Source organism: Gossypium arboreum, chromosome 8 (genome assembly GCF_025698485.1).
Source record: "Gossypium arboreum isolate Shixiya-1 chromosome 8, ASM2569848v2, whole genome shotgun sequence".
NCBI lineage: Eukaryota > Viridiplantae > Streptophyta > Magnoliopsida > Malvales > Malvaceae > Gossypium > Gossypium arboreum.
In genome coordinates, this window is record NC_069077.1 from 123,080,138 (window position 1) to 123,097,585 (window position 17,448).

Genomic DNA, 17,448 nt, shown 5'->3' on the forward strand with positions numbered 1-17,448 from the left:
TAAATCCCTAATTCATTATTTTGCTCAACATGAACTATGTTCAAGAACCTAAAAAATTTCAAAACCTTAACTTAATTTCAACAAAACTTTGTTCTAAAGCTTCTAAAACATCAAAATTAACTAAAAAGGACTTAATTGACTTACCAATCAAAGTTTCAAGCTTCAAATCTCTAGTTTTTCCTTTTTCTTTTTCTTGCCCTTTTTCTTTCTCTTTTTCTCCCCTGTTTTCGAATGCTTCTGTTTTCTATTCCGTTTGTTTGGTTTCTATTTATTTTTATGCTTTATCTTTTTATTTAATTTATATTATATTTAATTAATAAATATCTATTTAATAGCAATTATATATATAACAATTGTACACACACATGTTTTACATTTGTCCAATATCACCACCCTACATTTGTCATAATTTTATTTAATTATCACATAAAAATCTTATTTTACAATTATTTAATTAATAAATATCTCTTAATTATAATAATAATAAATAATAAATATCTACTAATTTAAATAAAATATTATAATTGTATAAATATTATCATTACATATGTATATTTTTATCACCTTACACTTGTCATAATCATACTTTATTTAACATAAAAAAATCTTATGATATAATTATTTAATTATCAATAATTTAATTTAATCTAATTATCTATTAGTTTAATATTAAGTAAACAAATTATTTTATAACAAGTACACATGTATCTATTTATTACAAATATACAAATATTTTTTTACCGTACAATTCTCTACTATTTAATTTATTTAATAATATGATAATATAAAACCATAAGAATTAATAATTATAATAATCAATTATATAATATAATATAATATATATATAATCTAAATAAAATCTTAGATTTTTAATACGTTTATGCCGCCTCAACCATTACTTAATGGCATATTTGCCATTTTGGCCCTTTTACTTTCTATTGCTTTAGAATTAAACTTTTACCTCTTATTCAATTTAATTCTTTTTACTAATTACTCTAAATTAAGCTAAATTTACTTAATTAAAACCTAATTAGACACACCACTAGACTCATAAATATTTTTAATAATTATTTTTGAACTTATTTCACTAAGACGGAGGCCCGATAACACACTTTTCCGGTGCCCACGGATTTTGGGTCGTTACATTTCCTCCCCCTTAAAAAAATTTCATCCTCGAAATTTTACTTGAAAATAAGTGAGGATACTGTGATCTCATAGTTTCCTCCGGCTCCCATGTTGCTTCTTCTACGCTATGGCTTCTCCACAGTACTTTTACCAGAGGAACTCGTTTGTTTCTTAACTCTTTCACTTCTCGAGCTAGTATTTGAACTGGTTCCTCTTCATATGACAAATCTGGTCTAATCTCAATGTTTTCAGTAGAGATAATATGAGATGGATCCGATCGATACCTTCGTAACATGGAAACATGAAAAACATCATGAATTTGTTGTAATTCCGGAGGTAAAGCCAATCGGTAAGCAACTGGTCCAACTCTCTTTATAACTTCATATGGTCTGATAAACCGAGGACTTAACTTCCCTTTTCGGCCAAATCTTAATACTTTCTTCCAAGGAGAAACTTTGAGAAACACTTTATCCCCGACTGAGTATTCAATGTCCCAACGTTTCAGATCAGCATAAGATTTTTGTCTGTCAAAAGCTGCTTTTAATCTCTATTGAATCTTCCTGACTGTTTCTTCTGTTTCACGAATCAATTCAGGTCCAATTATCTTCTTTTCATTTAATTCCGTCCAACATACAGGTGATCGACATTTTCTACCATATAGAGCTTCATACGGAGCCATCTGAATACTGGACTGAAAACTGTTATTATAAACAAATTCAGCTAACGGCAAGTAACGTTCCCAACCAGATTCAAAATCAATAACACAAGCTCATAGCATGTCTTCCAAAATCTGAATTACTCGCTCAGATTTTCCATCAGTCTGTGGATGAAATGCTGTACTGAAATTAAGTTTAGTACCCAAAGACTCATGTAACTGTTTCCAGAATCTCGATGTAAATCAAGGATCTCGATTAGAAATTATAGAAGCCGGTATACCATGCAACTTAATAATTTCCCGAATATAGACCTCTACAAGTTTCTGAAGTGACCAATCCGTTTTGACAACTATAAAATAAGTTGATTTTGTGAGTCGGTCAACTATTACCCATATAGCATTTTTCTTACTTACAGACAATGGCAATCCTGTAATAAAATCCATCGTAACACGATCCCATTTCCATTCTGGAATAGTAATCGGCTGTAATACTCCAGTAGGAACCCGATGCTCTGCTTTCACCCGCTGACAAACCAAGCATTTACTGACTTATTCAACTATATCTTTTTTCATTCCTGGCCACCAGTACAATTCTGTAAATCACGGTACATCTTTGTGCCTCCAGGGTGTAGAGCAAATGGACCGTCATGTGCTTCTCGAAGAATTAATTCTTTAATCTCTTAATTGATTGGAATACAAATCCGATCTTGGTATCTCAAACAATCATGCTCATCAATACTAAAATTCCTTGCTGTGTCGCTCTGAACCATTTCTTTTTTCTTCATTAGCTTATCATCTTCTAATTGAGTTGACTTGATTAGTTCAAACATCACTGGTTTAATTCTTAATTCAGCTAATAAACCTCCATCATCACTAATACTGAGCTGTGCAAACATCGCTCGCAATTCAATTGCTGCCTTCCTACTCAATGCATCAGCTACCACGTTAGCTTTACCTGGATGATAATCAATAGCACAATCATAATCTTTTAGAAGTTCCATCCATCGACGCTGCCTCAAATTCAACTCTTTCTGTGATAGAAGATACTTGAGACTTTTATGATCTGTATAAATGTAACATTTTTCACCATATAAATAATGTCTCCATATTTTCAAAGCAAATATCACGGCTGCTAATTCCAGATCATGTGTCGGATAATTACGTTATGTGGTTTCAATTGCCGAGAAACATAAGCTATCACTTTCTCATTTTACATCAGTACACACCCGAGCCCATTTAAAGAAGCATCGCTATACACAATAAAATCTTTTCCTGATTCTGGTAAAGTTAAAACTGGTGCCTCTGTCAGCATCTGCTTCAATTTCATAAAGCTTTCTTGACATTGATCATTCCAAACAAACGGAACATTCTTTTGCAATAATTTTGTCATCGGTAAAGCTATTTTTGAAAATCCATTCACAAACCTTCGATAATACCCCGCTAATCCAAGAAAACTACGTACCTCTGACACATTTTTGGGAGTCTTCCACTGAACGATTGCTTCAATATTCTTTGGATCCACTCTAATTCCATTTGCTGATACCACGTGACCAAGAAATACCACCTCTGATAACCAAAATTCATATTTACTCAATTTCTCATACAACTGTTTCTCTCGTAACGTTTGCAAAACAATTCGGAGATGCTGCTCGTGTTCAGATTCGAACTTTGAATATACCAAAATATCATCAATAAAAACTACCATGAACTGATCTAAGTATGGCTGAAAAATTCGATTCATAAGATCCATAAAAGCAGCTGGGGCATTTGTTAACCCAAATGGCATCACTAAGAACTCGTAATGACCATATCTTGTACAGAATGCTGTCTTTGGTACATCACTTTCTTTCACCTTTAACTGATAATAGCCCGATCTTAAATCAATCTTTGAAAATACTGAAGCTCCTTTCAATTGATCAAATAAATCATCAATACATGGTAATGGATATTTATTTTTGATTATCACCTTGTTCAATTGTCGATAATCAATACACAATCGCATCGAACCATCTTTCTTTTTAACAAATAACACTGGAGCTCCCCACAGTGAGGTACTAGGTGGTATAAAACCTCTTTCCAGTAAATCTTACAGTTGTATCTTCAACTCCTTCAATTCAGTAGGTGACATACGATATGGAGGTATCGACACTGGATCTGTACCCGGGTATACTTCAATTGCAAATTCTACTTCTCTGTCAGGTGGCAATCCCGGTAACTCTTCAGGGAATACATTTGGAAATTCACATACAGTTCTAATCTGACTACACTGACTTCCGACTGAATCAGAATTAATAACATATGCCAGATATGCTGTACAACCCTGATGAAGCAACTTATTAACTTTAATTGCTGATATGATTCGAGCTAACCCACTGGTACGAATTCCATTTACCTCTACACTATCACCATCTTCAGTCTGAACACTAAATTTCTTTTTATAACAATCCAAAATTACCCCATGTTCAGCTAACCAGTCCATACCCAGTATAACATCAAAATCCTCAAAAGGCATTATTAATAAATCCACCGGAAAAGCTTTATCATATATCATTAGCGGGCATCTCGGGCACACCTGATTAACTAATATTGTTTGCCCCAATGGACTTGATACTTCTATTGAGACTTTAGACATTTCTGTTTTTAATTTCCCCGACTCTACTAATTTTGAATTAATATATAAGTGTGAAGATCCAGGATAAAGTATAAATAGGTTCAGAATACAGTAAAAATATACCTGTCACTATATCATGAGCATTGCCTTCTTTCCGGGTTCTGATTACATAAGCTCTAACTGGAGCTCTGGCTTCAGATTGCTGTGTAGCTATATCACTGCTTCTATCAACTCCTCCTCTCCTCGAAACAGAACCTCCTCTGGACATTCCTCTACCTCTGGTAATTGATACCGATCTCTGAGATGTGGCAGGTGTACTACTCTGAGTTCTCAGACAATCTTTAACAAAGTGTTCAGTAGAGCCACAACGGAAACATCCTCCGGTTTTCTTCCAGCATTCACCAAAATGTCTTTTCCCACAATAATCGCATTCAAGATTTTCACTTTCCCAGGGCGGAGCTTTTACACTACCGGTGGAGATAGTAATATGTTTTCCACTGTTTCTGTCACCCCTATCAGACCGAAAGCTTGATCTCCAACCACTTCTTGATTCTCTGAATCTCTTCGGTAATAGATTAGAACTGGTAGTTCCCATACGTTTCCCAGTTGATTTACCAATTTCTGACTTTTTATCCAAGCCCAGTACTTGTTCTATCATTTTTGCTCGCTCAACCAGATCAACAAGTTCAGTGATTCTGAGACTTACCAATTGAATCTTGATTTCATCTCGTAGTCCCCGTAGAAATCGTTTACAACTATCAGCCTCGGTTGGAACATATTCTGAAGCATACCTGCTCAATCTAGAGAACTCTCGCTCATAATCCAGTACTGACATATTCCCCTGTTTCAATACTAAAAACTCTTGCTTTTTCTCTTCGATGTACAATTCCCCAATATACTTTTTCTGAAATTCTTTTTGAAACAAGTCCCAGGTTACCTGATCATCCGACAAATGTCTAACCACAGATTCCCACCAGAGATAGGCTTCTCCTTGTAACAGTGATACAACACATATCAGACTCTCTCGGGGGGTGCAGTCTAATTGTTGCAAAACTCTTTTTATTATTTCCATCCAATTTTCAGTAGCGGACGGATTAACTCCTTTTAATCCCTGAAATTCCGTGGCACCATATTTTCGTAGCTCTTTAATCGGGGCCTGTCTGACAGTAGGTACAGATGTAGTAGCAGGTATAGTTCTCACTATATGCTGTAATGCATCAGCTATATCTCTTAACAGTTGTGAGGCATCTCTTTCTCTTCCTACGTTAGGAGGTTGATTATCTAACGGATTCACACTAGGTGTAGCAGATTCAGTTTCTTCAAATTCTTGACTTCCAGTATACATTTCCTGTTCAACATTATCCATCCTTTCATCTGACATTTTATCTATAAAATAAAATCAAATAAATATATTAGCATCCAAAAACTCGACTCAGTTTCGACTTAAATGTGGCATATACTTCTTGACTCATTTACGAGCTTGATTTAGTCCAAGAATCGGCTAAACCTTAGCTCTGATAGCAACAATTGTAACACCCCCTAACCCCGAACCATCGCCGGAACAGAGTTACGAGGCATTACAGGACGTATTAGACAACTTATGAATAATTCACAAGTAAAATAACATTCATAGCATAATTTAATTACTAAATTCCTATATTGAACTCTCAAAGTCTAAAGCATACATTTACGTGAAACGAGACTTGTTTAAGTACTCCAATTTTTTTTATTATAAATTTCGACAGCATTTCTGCTTATTTTTACATAAATCCCCCTGCAATTAAAACCATATCCATTTCAAGCATAACTAATTCAACCAAATTATTTCACACATTCATTTTCTATTCTAAATACCTCTAATCAACTTACTCAACATAATATCAATTTAAATTTATCATTGTACTAATTAAATAGAAATGGATAAACTTTTTCATTATAATTCTTAGACTTGTAATACTAATATTTTAAAACATTTATATTCAAAACATAATAACCTTTATACACATCCTATGTACATGCCACATTACCAAAAGAAAATATAAATCACCAAAAGTTTGTTTGAAGTCGGTCCGGCTTTGGATCTTTGGTTCAAGATTGACTTCTAAAACTCACAGCACGGAAACAACTGTCTGTTGAGTATGCATATACTCAGTGGTATCACTATAATTTAGTTTATAATTAAATACATTAAATCACACACATACTTTTACATTACAATTATCATCACTTAATGAACAATTCAACCTTTCATGTTATCATTCAATTATATATATACCATTCTTATTTCTTTATTTCAATTCTCAACTTTCACATATGCCATATTATTCAAATTTAGTTTTATCAAGAGATTTATTTCATTTGCCCTATTAACTTGACTCGGACTCGGCGGATACAGGATTCCAACCAACACACTAGTACGGCACAATGTGCCTTAACGATACGATACCTAATCAAGAATCGATGAATTGATAGCGATGGCGATATTGATATGATATTCAACACACAAAGTGCTGAATGCATAAGATATGATAACGATTCGACACACAAAGTGTCGAATCGATAAGATAACGGTAGTCGGCACATAAGTGCCTGATCAGTAAGCCGGCAAAACCCGTACTCTTCCATATCCTATGGCATGCCAACTATATCCGACTAGCCCGACTAGTTAATAGGGTATTTAAATCATTTTTCAGTACAATTTCCATTTCGATTCAATATTAATTATAATTTATTATTTTGATCAATTTTCACGATAATTCAAGAATTCACTTCATTAGAAAATTTACAGTTCAATGCAATATACGTAACATTATTCATAATTTCACAATTCAATTCGGTATTCAAAATAATATTGAAATCCCATAATTCAGTTCAATATCAATATCAATTTTAATACCCAATCACAAATTTTATCAGTTCATTAAATACTTACCTTAAAATATTTACTACATATTCATATTAAATTAAACATATATTAATTATAAAGCTTGAGTTATAGTGATACAAACGAAATTCTCTTCGGATTTAATCCTCGACGATCTTTCCTTTTCCTTTTTGGGCCGATGCTTCAGGCTCGATATTAGCTACTAACAATTAAAATAATTTCACAATTATTAGCATAACACAATTTAAATGCTGAAATTTTTATCTAACTTTTACTTTAATTCCACTTTAATCCCAAGTAAACCTATATTTTTTTTTCTCAATACATACCTTTTTACTACTCAATTTCTTACGAAACTCACATCTAACCACTTAATTTTTATCATATTTTCATAATTTCGAATTTATTTCAATTTAATCCCTAAAACTCAAAACTTATAGCTTAGTTTACAATTCAATCCTTTATTCAATTCTAACTTAAAATTCATTCAATTAAATCTCTAATTCATTATTTTGCTCAACATGAACTATGTTCAAGAACCTAAAAACTTTCAAAACCTTAACTTAATTTCAATAAAACTTTGTTCTAAAGCTTCTAAAACATCAAAATTAACTAAAAAGGACTTAATTGACTTACCAATCAAAGTTTCAAGCTTCAAATCTCTAGTTTTTCCTTTTTCTTTTTCTTTTTCTTTCCCTTTTTCTTTCTCTTTTTCTTCCCTGTTTTCGAATGCTTCTGTTTTCTATTCTGTTTGTTTGGTTTCTATTTATTTTTATGCTTTATCTTTTTTATTTAACTTATATTATATTTAATTAATAAATATCTATTTAATAGCAATTATATATATAACAATTGTACACACACATGTTTTACATTTGTCCAATATCACCACCTTACATTTGTCGTAATTTTATTTAATTATCACATAAAAATCTTATTTTACAATTATTTAATTAATAAATATCTCTTAATTATAATAATAATAAATAATAAATATCTACTAATTTAAATAAAATATTATAATTGTATAAATATTATCATTACATATGTATATTTTTATCACCTTACACTTGTCATAATCATACTTTATTTAACATAAAAAAATCTTATGATATAATTAGTTAATTATCAATAATTTAATTGAATCTAATTATCTATTACTTTAATATTAAGTAAACAAATTATTTTATAACAAGTACACATGTATCTATTTATTACAAATATACAAATATTTTTTTACCATACAATTCTCTACTATTTAATTTATTTAATAATAATAATAAAATATAAAACCATAACAATTAATAATTATAATAATCAATTATATAATATAATATAATATATATAATCTAAATAAAATCTTAGATTTTTAATACGTTTATGCCGCCTCAACCATTACTTAATGGCATATTTTCCATTTTGGCCCTTTTTACTTTTTATTGCTTTAGAATTAAACTTTTACCTCTTATTCAATTTAATCCTTTTTACTAATTACTCTAAATTAAGCTAAATTTACTTAATTAAAACCTAATTAGACACACCACTAGACTTATAAATATTTTTAATAATTATTTTCGAACTTATTTCACTAAGTCGGAGGCCCGATAACACACTTTTCCGGTGCCCATGGATTTTGGGTCGTTACAATTTGTGTTCATCTTTTTCTGTAAACACTCTCCCCCTGAAAGTCTAGGCTTTTGTTTCTTCATATTTTCTTTCAACAAAATTCCCTTTTTCATTTTTATATTTATTTCCTTTTCCACCATTATCATGAGCCACTAAAACCTATCTAGCCGAAAGTTGTCATATTCCCCAGAAAGGGTTCTTGAGGCCTAGAATCCGTACTTAGCCTTCTCGCCAAGTATTCATCGTTTCTCCGCACTATGGGCTGATGCTTCCGTCCATAGCCCTTAAGAAGTAAGCTTTTCAGCATATGCAAAGGCGGCCACTTTGTATGTTTTGGAAGGATTGCATAGTCAGTTCGTTAACTTACTGCGTCAGAGGTTGGCGAGCCAAAGAGACAAAATGGTGTGGGATTCGCCATTAAGAAGCGCTGATCTAGCATAGATTACTGGTTAGAGTCAGGTGCCCTAAAAATCGTAGGTCTAATCTTTGGAGCTGGTGGTCGTAGGCATCCTCTTCCACTATAACTGGCTTACTTGAGTTGAGAAGGGTCATTTAAAAGCCAAGGATCGAACCTAAGGCGGAATGAGACAACTCGAGGCTGGAATCTATCAATGAGAATTTCTTTTCCTTTAACTCTCTTTATTATTTTTATTATTTTCGTAATCACAATTTCAGTCAACTTTAGATTTTGTTTTTCATTCTTTTCCAAATCAAATCTTTAATTTTGTTATTTTTATTTTTTTCTGCCATGCAGGTTTTCTTGGGCACGATTCTGCCCAGGATTTCGAGAAACAAGCATTCGTATAATCCGATCCCTGAGGATTCGACCCTACTTCCCCTTTACTATTCTTTTTCATTATTTTACAAGGAATAGGATATTTTTGGTGCTCTCAATGACTCATCACTAAAAGAAACCCGTCAGGACCATTACTTTTTGACGAGGAAATCAATCACACAGTTCATAGAAATCAAAGAGAAATAAGGCGTAGCTTACGATACACAGAGAACGAGCGAGAAGGCGATACTCAACCCTTAACCGACGAGATGGCTGAAAACGAAGGCAATCAGCTACCTCCTGTAATTGCGGCTAATCAAAATCCTGCTCCACGTACTATGTATGATTATGCTAAACATTCTTTAACAGGAACTGAATCTAGCATAGTTAGACCTGCTATAGCTGCAAATAGTTTTGAATTAAAACCTAACACTATTCAGATGATACAACAGTTAGCTCAGTTTGATGGTTTGCAGGATGAAGATCCCAACGCTCACTTAGCGAACTTTCTGGAATTTTGCGATACATTTAAAATCAATGGCGTTTCTGATGATGCCATACGTCTTCGGTTGTTTCCCTTTTCACTGAGAAACAAAGCTAAACAGTGGTTGAACTCGTTACCACAAGGGTCTATCACTACTTGGGAACAAATGACCGAGAAATTTTTACTAAAATATTTTTCACCGACTAAAACGGCTAAATTATGTAATGATATCTCTTCTTTTGTGCAGATGGATTTAGAAACACTTTACGATGCATGGGAGAGATACAAGTACTTACTGAGAAGGTGCCCTCACCATGGGTTACCGCTTTGGCTTCAAGTACAAACATTCCACAATGGCCTGAATCCCTCAACTCGGCAAATGGTTGACGGCAGCTGCTAGCGGAACCATCAACAATAAAACACCGGAAGATGTCTATGAATTTATAGTGGAGATGTCACTGAATAACTATCAGTGGCAAGTTATGAGGACAAAGCCAACAAAAACAGCCGGCGTTTATAACATCGACTCAGTCAGCATGCTCTCTAATCAGGTAGAACTTCTCAATAAAAAGATTGATGGTTTACTTGGTTCTACATAGGTACATCCAGTAATGAGGTGTGACTCAAGTGGCGGAGTTGTGCATACAGAATACCAATCCTTCAATCCTACAACTGAAGAAGAACAAGTCAACTATATGGGTAACAATAATTTCCTATCTCAAAATAACCCATACAGTAATACTTATAATGCAGGTTGGAGGAACCACCCAAATTTCTCCTGGGGTGGTCAAGGGAATCAAAAGCCACAAAATCTTTAAGGTTTTTAACAGCCACCTTATCAACAAGAGAAGAAACCAAACCTTGAAGAGATGCTTTCTAAATTCATCTCGGTGTCAGAAAGCTATTTCCAAAATACCGAGATAGCACTTAAGAATCAACAAGTATCGATCCAAGGACTAGAAACTCAGATAGGCCAGCTATCCAAACTAATCTCCGAACGACCACAAGGTAGCTTACCAAGTAATACTGAACCTAATCTGAGGGAACACCTCAATGCAATTAGTACTCAAAATAAGGAAGGATTCATTGCACTGGAGCCAGAATTATAACAAGACAATGCGATGAACAAAGGTCGAGAAGAGGTAAAAGATGATGATCCTAAACAGGTAAGTACGAATTATAAACCTCATGTGCCATATCCTAAAGCGATGATGAAAGACAGAACAGAAGAACAATTCGGTAAGTTTGTCAAACTCTTAAAGAAATTACATATTAACTTACCCTTTATTGAAGTTCTGTCGTAGATGCCCACCTCAGTAAAATTTTTAAAGGAACTTCTGAGCAATAAAAGAAAATTAGACGCTACATCACATATGGAACTCAATGCAGTCTGCTCAGCTATTCTAAAGAATAAGCTACCTAACAAATTGAAAGATCCAGAGAGTTTTACAATTCCTTGCTTAATTGGTAGTTTATCTGTGAATAATGCTTTAGCTGATCTAGGGGAAAGTATAAATGTTATGCCATATAAAATGTTTAAACGACTAGGTCTCAGTAAACCCAAACAGACTAGGATAAGCATACAATTGGCTGACAAAACAGTTAGATTTCCTAAAGATATTATTGAAGATGTTCTTGTTAAAATTGATAAATTTATTTACCTAGTAGACTTTGTCGTCTTAGATATGGATGAGGATAACAAGGTACCTTTAATTTTAAGACGACCCTTTTTAGCAACTACCAGAACCATTATTAATGTAGGCACAGGAGAGCTAACACTTTGTAGAGGAGACGACGCAGTAACACTCCAAGCACGCGATTCAGTCAAAACTTCTAAGACTTAAGATAACGCTATGAAACTTGTCGATGATAAAACTAATATTCAATTATCCTTGCAGGAACCTCCTCAAACCAAGACAACGGAGATAGAGCACTATTATCAAGTAGTGAATAAAGGCACCCATGAGGAACAAAGGCTTCAAATAGAGGAGCTAGATGAATGGCGAGCACACAAACCGAGAACACATGATAAACCAAAACTATGCCAAAACAAGCCCGATACCTCTCCTAATCAACTTAAGGTCGGTGATAAAGTCTTGCTAGATCCCATAGATCCCCACATTGTCATTACCATACCAAATGAAGAAATCCCTCTTACGGTGCTCAGTATTTTTCCATTCGGTACGGTGGAGGTGAGTCATCCCAAGTTCGGCACTTTTAAGGTAAACAACACCCGATTAAAACTTTATTTTAAGATTGACAGCAGGAATGAGGAATATGAACTCCTCAAATCACCATGATCATTCAACGGAGAGGTAAGTCGAGCTTAAACTATAAATAAGCACTTCTCGGGAGGCAACCCAAGCACTAACATATTTTGATTTCTTTATTTTTAATTTCTAACACTTTGAATCATTAACTTAATCTTTGAATTGCAAAGTTTTTCAGCACACACGGCCAGTCATATGGGCGTGCCTAAAGCTTTGGCCAAACAGGGGAAGAGACACGACCGTGCAATACGGCCGTGTGGAAGCAGGACATGATTTCCCCAAAACACGGGGTGCGATAAATCCCCACGGCCGTGCGGCATGGCCGTGGGTGAACTTGATAGGATACCACGGGCGTGGGAATGGAAAACCACGGGCGTGCCAGGGACAAGGGTCAATTCTGTTTCTTCGACACTGGCGTGCGACACGCCCGTGCCGTTTAGCCATGTACAACAATACACGAGCGTGCTACCATAACACACGGACATGGGAGAAGCGAACAAAGCTAGGCACAGCCGTGCGACATGGCCGTGTTCAACACACCCCCAAGACACACTAGCGTGGGATAGTAGCCAGGCACGACCTAAATCGCAAAATTCGAAAAACACGGGCTCACCCTCAAAGTACACGGGCGTGGCCCTAGGCCGTGTGAACCTCCCCTATGTAAGCAAACCACTGTTTATCTTCTTCCCCTTTTCAAAACCCTAGCCGAAATCTACCCTTCCCTATTTCCTAATCCCTATTCCAGTGACCATTCCCCAGATTCTTACTTCTCCAACCCCTAAACCACCCTCAAATCCACTCCCCTTGTATTAATCCCCACTTTCCCCTCTTTATACCCTCCATTTTTCCTCCACACGGCTATATCCCCCCGTCACACACCCGTGCTCGCCACCAACACACCCGTGCACCGCCCTACAGCAACCTTTGGTTTACTTTCTCAACCTTATTTCTCCAATTTGTGTTGCTACATTAGTATTCTACATGCTTTATGGCTAAATGTTGAATTGAGGTAATGAGTATACTTGTTTGATGGTTCGGTATTTGTGTATATATATATGTGTGTGAATCATGGTTGATACATGTGGTAATGGTGATAAGGTTATGTCAAAGTAAATGTAAATGGTAAATTTGATTTGAAGGGAAATTGTAGATGTATATTTTGTTGAGTAAATTACATGATTTATAAGTGGGATATATTAGGTAAATAATTATGTTTTGAAGTGTTGATATTCGGTTGTGAAATGAAATAGATATAGTTATTAGTTTATTTTCTTTGATCATTAATTATAAATGAGATGTTAAACATAATGAATAGCTTGTAAAATGACCATGTTTAAATTTGGCAAACAGGGTAAATTAGCTTTAGGTGGACATTAGATAATTGGGGTAAAATGTATTTGTGATTAAAAGTGGTTTGATTCGACTATATATATGTTTATATATGTACATAGCCGAATATGATAATAATAAATTAGTTTAAAATATAACTTTTGTTACTATATATAATAAATTATAATAGCATGTTAAAATTGGTTTTGATATGCTAGAATGTTGGACAAATATTTTTGTGTATTATATATTTATATATATTTGAGGTGTTCATGTGAAAGATAAATTAATATGCTTGATTATTTGGTTTAAATCTTTGATATGTTTCATGCTTGTTAAGTGTTATAAAAGAAAGAAAAAAAGGAAGTTGACATGAAATAGGTATATGTATTTAGTATGTTATATATATATTCGGCTAAAGCTTTAGTAAATGACTTATTGAATGATAACTTAAGTTATTTTTTTAAACAAGATGATTTGATATGTGAATATACATAAGCTTAATAATAGGTGTACTTTTCATTAGTATATGTGTTTTTTCCGGCAATACCTCATAATTCCATTCTGGCGACTAATACGGGTTAGGAGTGTTACAATAAATTACATGGTTAAAAGATTTTCCAAAACACGGTAAATAATGAGTTTTTTAGGGAAAATTTCTTACTGATTTTTAATCCGCAAGAAATTTTCCAGAAAATCTTCCTCCACTCTCACCATATTCTTTCTCCTTCTTCCGTTCTTCATCTAGTTCTCTTCTTCATTCGTTCTGTAAGTTTTTCTGTTGAAGAATTTCTTCTTCTTCTTTTTTTATGGTTTTTTTTAAGCTGTAGTAATTATAATTGTAGATTGCCTCATACAGAAGGACCTTTAACAACGGCTTGTCTTCCATAATCCTCAACTCCAAGATCCTCTTCCATAATCCTCAACTCCTTGAATTGGCTTAAGTTGTAGTAATTATGATTGCAGATTTTTTTTTGGAATTTTTGCTTAATTTTGCATCTTGTTAAGTTTTCTCTAAACTCCAAAGGCAAATACATCTGCTTATGTTCTCTTAATCGTCAATGTTGTATATGATTTTTGATTCATCCAATTATCTTTGATCAATCCCTCTCTCGAACATCTATAGCCATAGCTTCTTTACTCCTGCATTTCTCTAGTTTCTTTTCCATTTGATTTTAGTTCTGCTATAATTCTTTCCTTTTTTAATAAAAAATTTTGATTTAAATTTTGCAGGTTCAGGGTTCGTATATACAAATAATTCTTTTGGGCTGTGCTTACTCATTTCTTGAAGGGTCTTTTTCTTTTGTTTGTTTGTTAAATTTTTGTTATTTTTTATTATATTTATTTGACACTATGGATGCAGGATCTTTGAATCCTTTTTTTCAAAATTGAGGGGACTATCTAGATGCCCACTTCAGGAACAGATTATCCAGAGAATAAATTCTAAAGAAAATATAAGTATCTCAACTTAATACTTTTTTGTTTAATTATTGCAAAACAGGGTTTTCTTGCCCTTGATTTACATAGGTTTTCAATTTCACAAAGGGATATGAGTAAATCTTGGTCTTGAATGATTTTAAGAAACACGTTTGTTTAAATTAAGACTTCAATTTTACAGCTTGATAAATTAGACTTTGTGATAACATGCAATTTGAATGCTTTCTTGTCCTTGATTTATATGGTTTTCCAATCACACAAAAGAATATAAGTAAATAGTAATGAAACCTTGGGTCTTAAATTTTGATTCTAGGAAACAGATTTGTTTAAATAAGACTTCAATTTTACAGCATGATAAATTAGATTTTGTGATGACATTCACATGAATGCTTTCTTGTCCTTTATTTATATGATTTTCCAATTTCACAATGGAATATACGTAAATAGTAATGAAACCTTGGTCTTAAAATTTTATTTTAGGAAACTGATTTGCTTAAGATTATATCTTGATAAATTACACTTTGTAATGACATTCAAATTGGATGTTTTCTTTGTACTGGCAGCTCGATAGATTCATACCAAATCGTTCAGTAATGGACTATGATTATGCACATTACATGCTGACTGAAGGGAGGAAGATCAAAGAGAACCAAATAGTTTTCTCACCAACCAGGGACGCCTATAGGATGCAGCTAGCTGAGGCCTTGAACATGAATAGGACTCGAATCTTGGCTTTCAAGAACAAGCCACCAACACCTGTTGAACTCTTCCCTTCCGGCCACACAACTTCTTTTGCTCACCCAGAGAAACATTTGAAACCCCGAAGACACATTCCCCAGGCAAGTAGAACATGCTACATATGCAATTTAACTAGTTTGGACATTGGACATTAGGTTTTGGTTCCACAGATGCTAATGCATTGTGATCATCATTTGGTTCTTCAGAGCCCTGAGAGAACATTGGATGCTCTTGACCTTATGGATGACTTTTACTTGAATTTATTGGACTGGGGTAGCAGCAATGTTCTTGTAATAACACTTGGAAACACTGTTTATTTTTGGGATGCTTCAGATAGTTCTACCTCAAAACTTGTTACCATTGATGATGACAATGGCCCGGTAACAAGTGTGAGTTGGGCTCTTGATGGTCGGCATATTGCCATTGGCTTGAACAAATCTGAAGTACAGTTACAGGATTCTGCTTCAAACAGACAGGTTTGTATAATCTCTAAATATTAGCAGTTTCTTTTTGTTTCCCAAATTTGTCATTTATTCCGTCACAATCCTTTATTTTCTAATGCTTGCAGTTGCGCACTCTGAGAGGTTGTCACTGATCAAGAGTGGGTTCAATGGTATGGAACAGTCACATTCTTACAACTGGAGGAATGGATGGTATGTAGTTAACAATGATGTAAGGAATTAGATCCCATGTTGTTAAAGCCTACAAAGGACATCGACAAGAAGCTTGTGGGCTGAAATGGTCAGCTTCTGGACAACAACTGGCCAGTGGAGGCAATGATAATCTTGTTCACATATGGGATATGTCCAAGGCATCTTCAAATTCACCGACACAATGGATACACAGGCTAGAGGATCATACATATGAGATATGAGATATGTCCAAGGCACAAGAGTTGGCAAAAGAGAAAGCTGATATTGCAATCAAGAGTCTCCAATGTCTTCCACAAAGTGATTTCCGGTTAGGGCTTGAAGATACGGTGATGTTTAATCTAGAAAGGATTGATTAGTTTAACTAATCCAAAACAAGCAGCATCATACATGACAGATAAACATGGCATGAAGTTGAAGCCAGTACCAATATAGAACAGCTTTCTTAGGATATTAATTGGTTCCTTGTGACTGGTTGTATATTTATACAAGGATTTGAGCTTTGACTTGAGCTCCTAGTTTCAATGTTTTCAAATTATACATTTGTTTAGAAAAAATAATTTCTCTGTTAAATTAAATTGATGAACAATAAAGTTTTTGTGGTCATCAATATTAAGCTAATAAACTTCCATTATGTATACAAGGAAAACTTATGTTACAGGGGTTTCTCTTTTTCTTCTTAAAGTATTTGTGTTTGACGTTTATCTGAAAAAGTGTGAATAGACTTTGGTTATTTTTAATTTATGACGGTTAATATTCTAGTTATTTATTTATAAATAAATCATTGCAATATATGTAAAAATAATTTAAAATATAAATTTATTAATATATGTAAAAACAGCTTTTCCGGAAAATATTTTTAGG

At 33.8% G+C, this 17,448-nt stretch overlaps 1 protein-coding gene, 1 non-coding gene and 2 pseudogenes across 6 annotated transcripts; 2 read left to right on the forward strand and 2 right to left on the reverse strand.

Annotated features, from left to right (window-relative positions):
• Positions 1 to 1,554: 1,554 nt before the first annotated feature.
• On the reverse strand, positions 1,555 to 5,772 carry LOC128296647 (uncharacterized; annotated as a pseudogene).
• Positions 5,773 to 10,374: 4,602 nt separating this feature from the next.
• Positions 10,375 to 10,481, reverse strand: LOC128279616 (small nucleolar RNA R71). The gene has a single exon (XR_008269815.1). It is a non-coding gene; the product is annotated as a small nucleolar RNA R71 (small nucleolar RNA).
• Positions 10,482 to 14,157: 3,676 nt separating this feature from the next.
• LOC108457446 (cell division cycle 20.1, cofactor of APC complex-like) lies at positions 14,158 to 17,233 on the forward strand. 5 transcript variants are annotated; one of them, XM_053018449.1, is made up of 6 exons: positions 14,158 to 14,527; positions 14,605 to 14,709; positions 14,993 to 15,217; positions 15,760 to 16,035; positions 16,141 to 16,410; positions 16,503 to 17,233. In XM_053018449.1, exons 4-6 carry the CDS (start codon positions 15,790 to 15,792, stop codon positions 16,527 to 16,529), a joined length of 543 nt encoding a protein of 180 aa, XP_052874409.1. In that variant the 5' UTR covers positions 14,158 to 14,527; positions 14,605 to 14,709; positions 14,993 to 15,217; positions 15,760 to 15,789; the 3' UTR covers positions 16,530 to 17,233. The 5 variants fall into 5 exon arrangements, with proteins under 5 accessions (XP_052874409.1, XP_052874410.1, XP_052874407.1 ...); XM_053018450.1 differs by having other exon boundaries at positions 14,993 to 15,051; XM_053018447.1 differs by having other exon boundaries at positions 14,993 to 16,035.
• The window catches only part of LOC108473997 (linoleate 13S-lipoxygenase 2-1, chloroplastic-like), a 41,030-nt pseudogene continuing 40,393 nt past the window's right edge, over positions 16,812 to 17,448 (forward strand).

Excerpts from the sequence above, each read along its gene's own strand:
- LOC108457446 (XM_053018447.1), top strand. The coding sequence starts at position 15,739 with ATGTTTTCTTTGTACTGGCAGCTCGATAGATTCATACCAAATCGTTCA. Across the intron at positions 16,036-16,140 it reads CCCGAAGACACATTCCCCAG|AGCCCTGAGAGAACATTGGA; the intron begins GCAAGTAGAACA and ends TTGGTTCTTCAG. Across the intron at positions 16,411-16,502 it reads ATTCTGCTTCAAACAGACAG|TTGCGCACTCTGAGAGGTTG; the intron begins GTTTGTATAATC and ends TAATGCTTGCAG.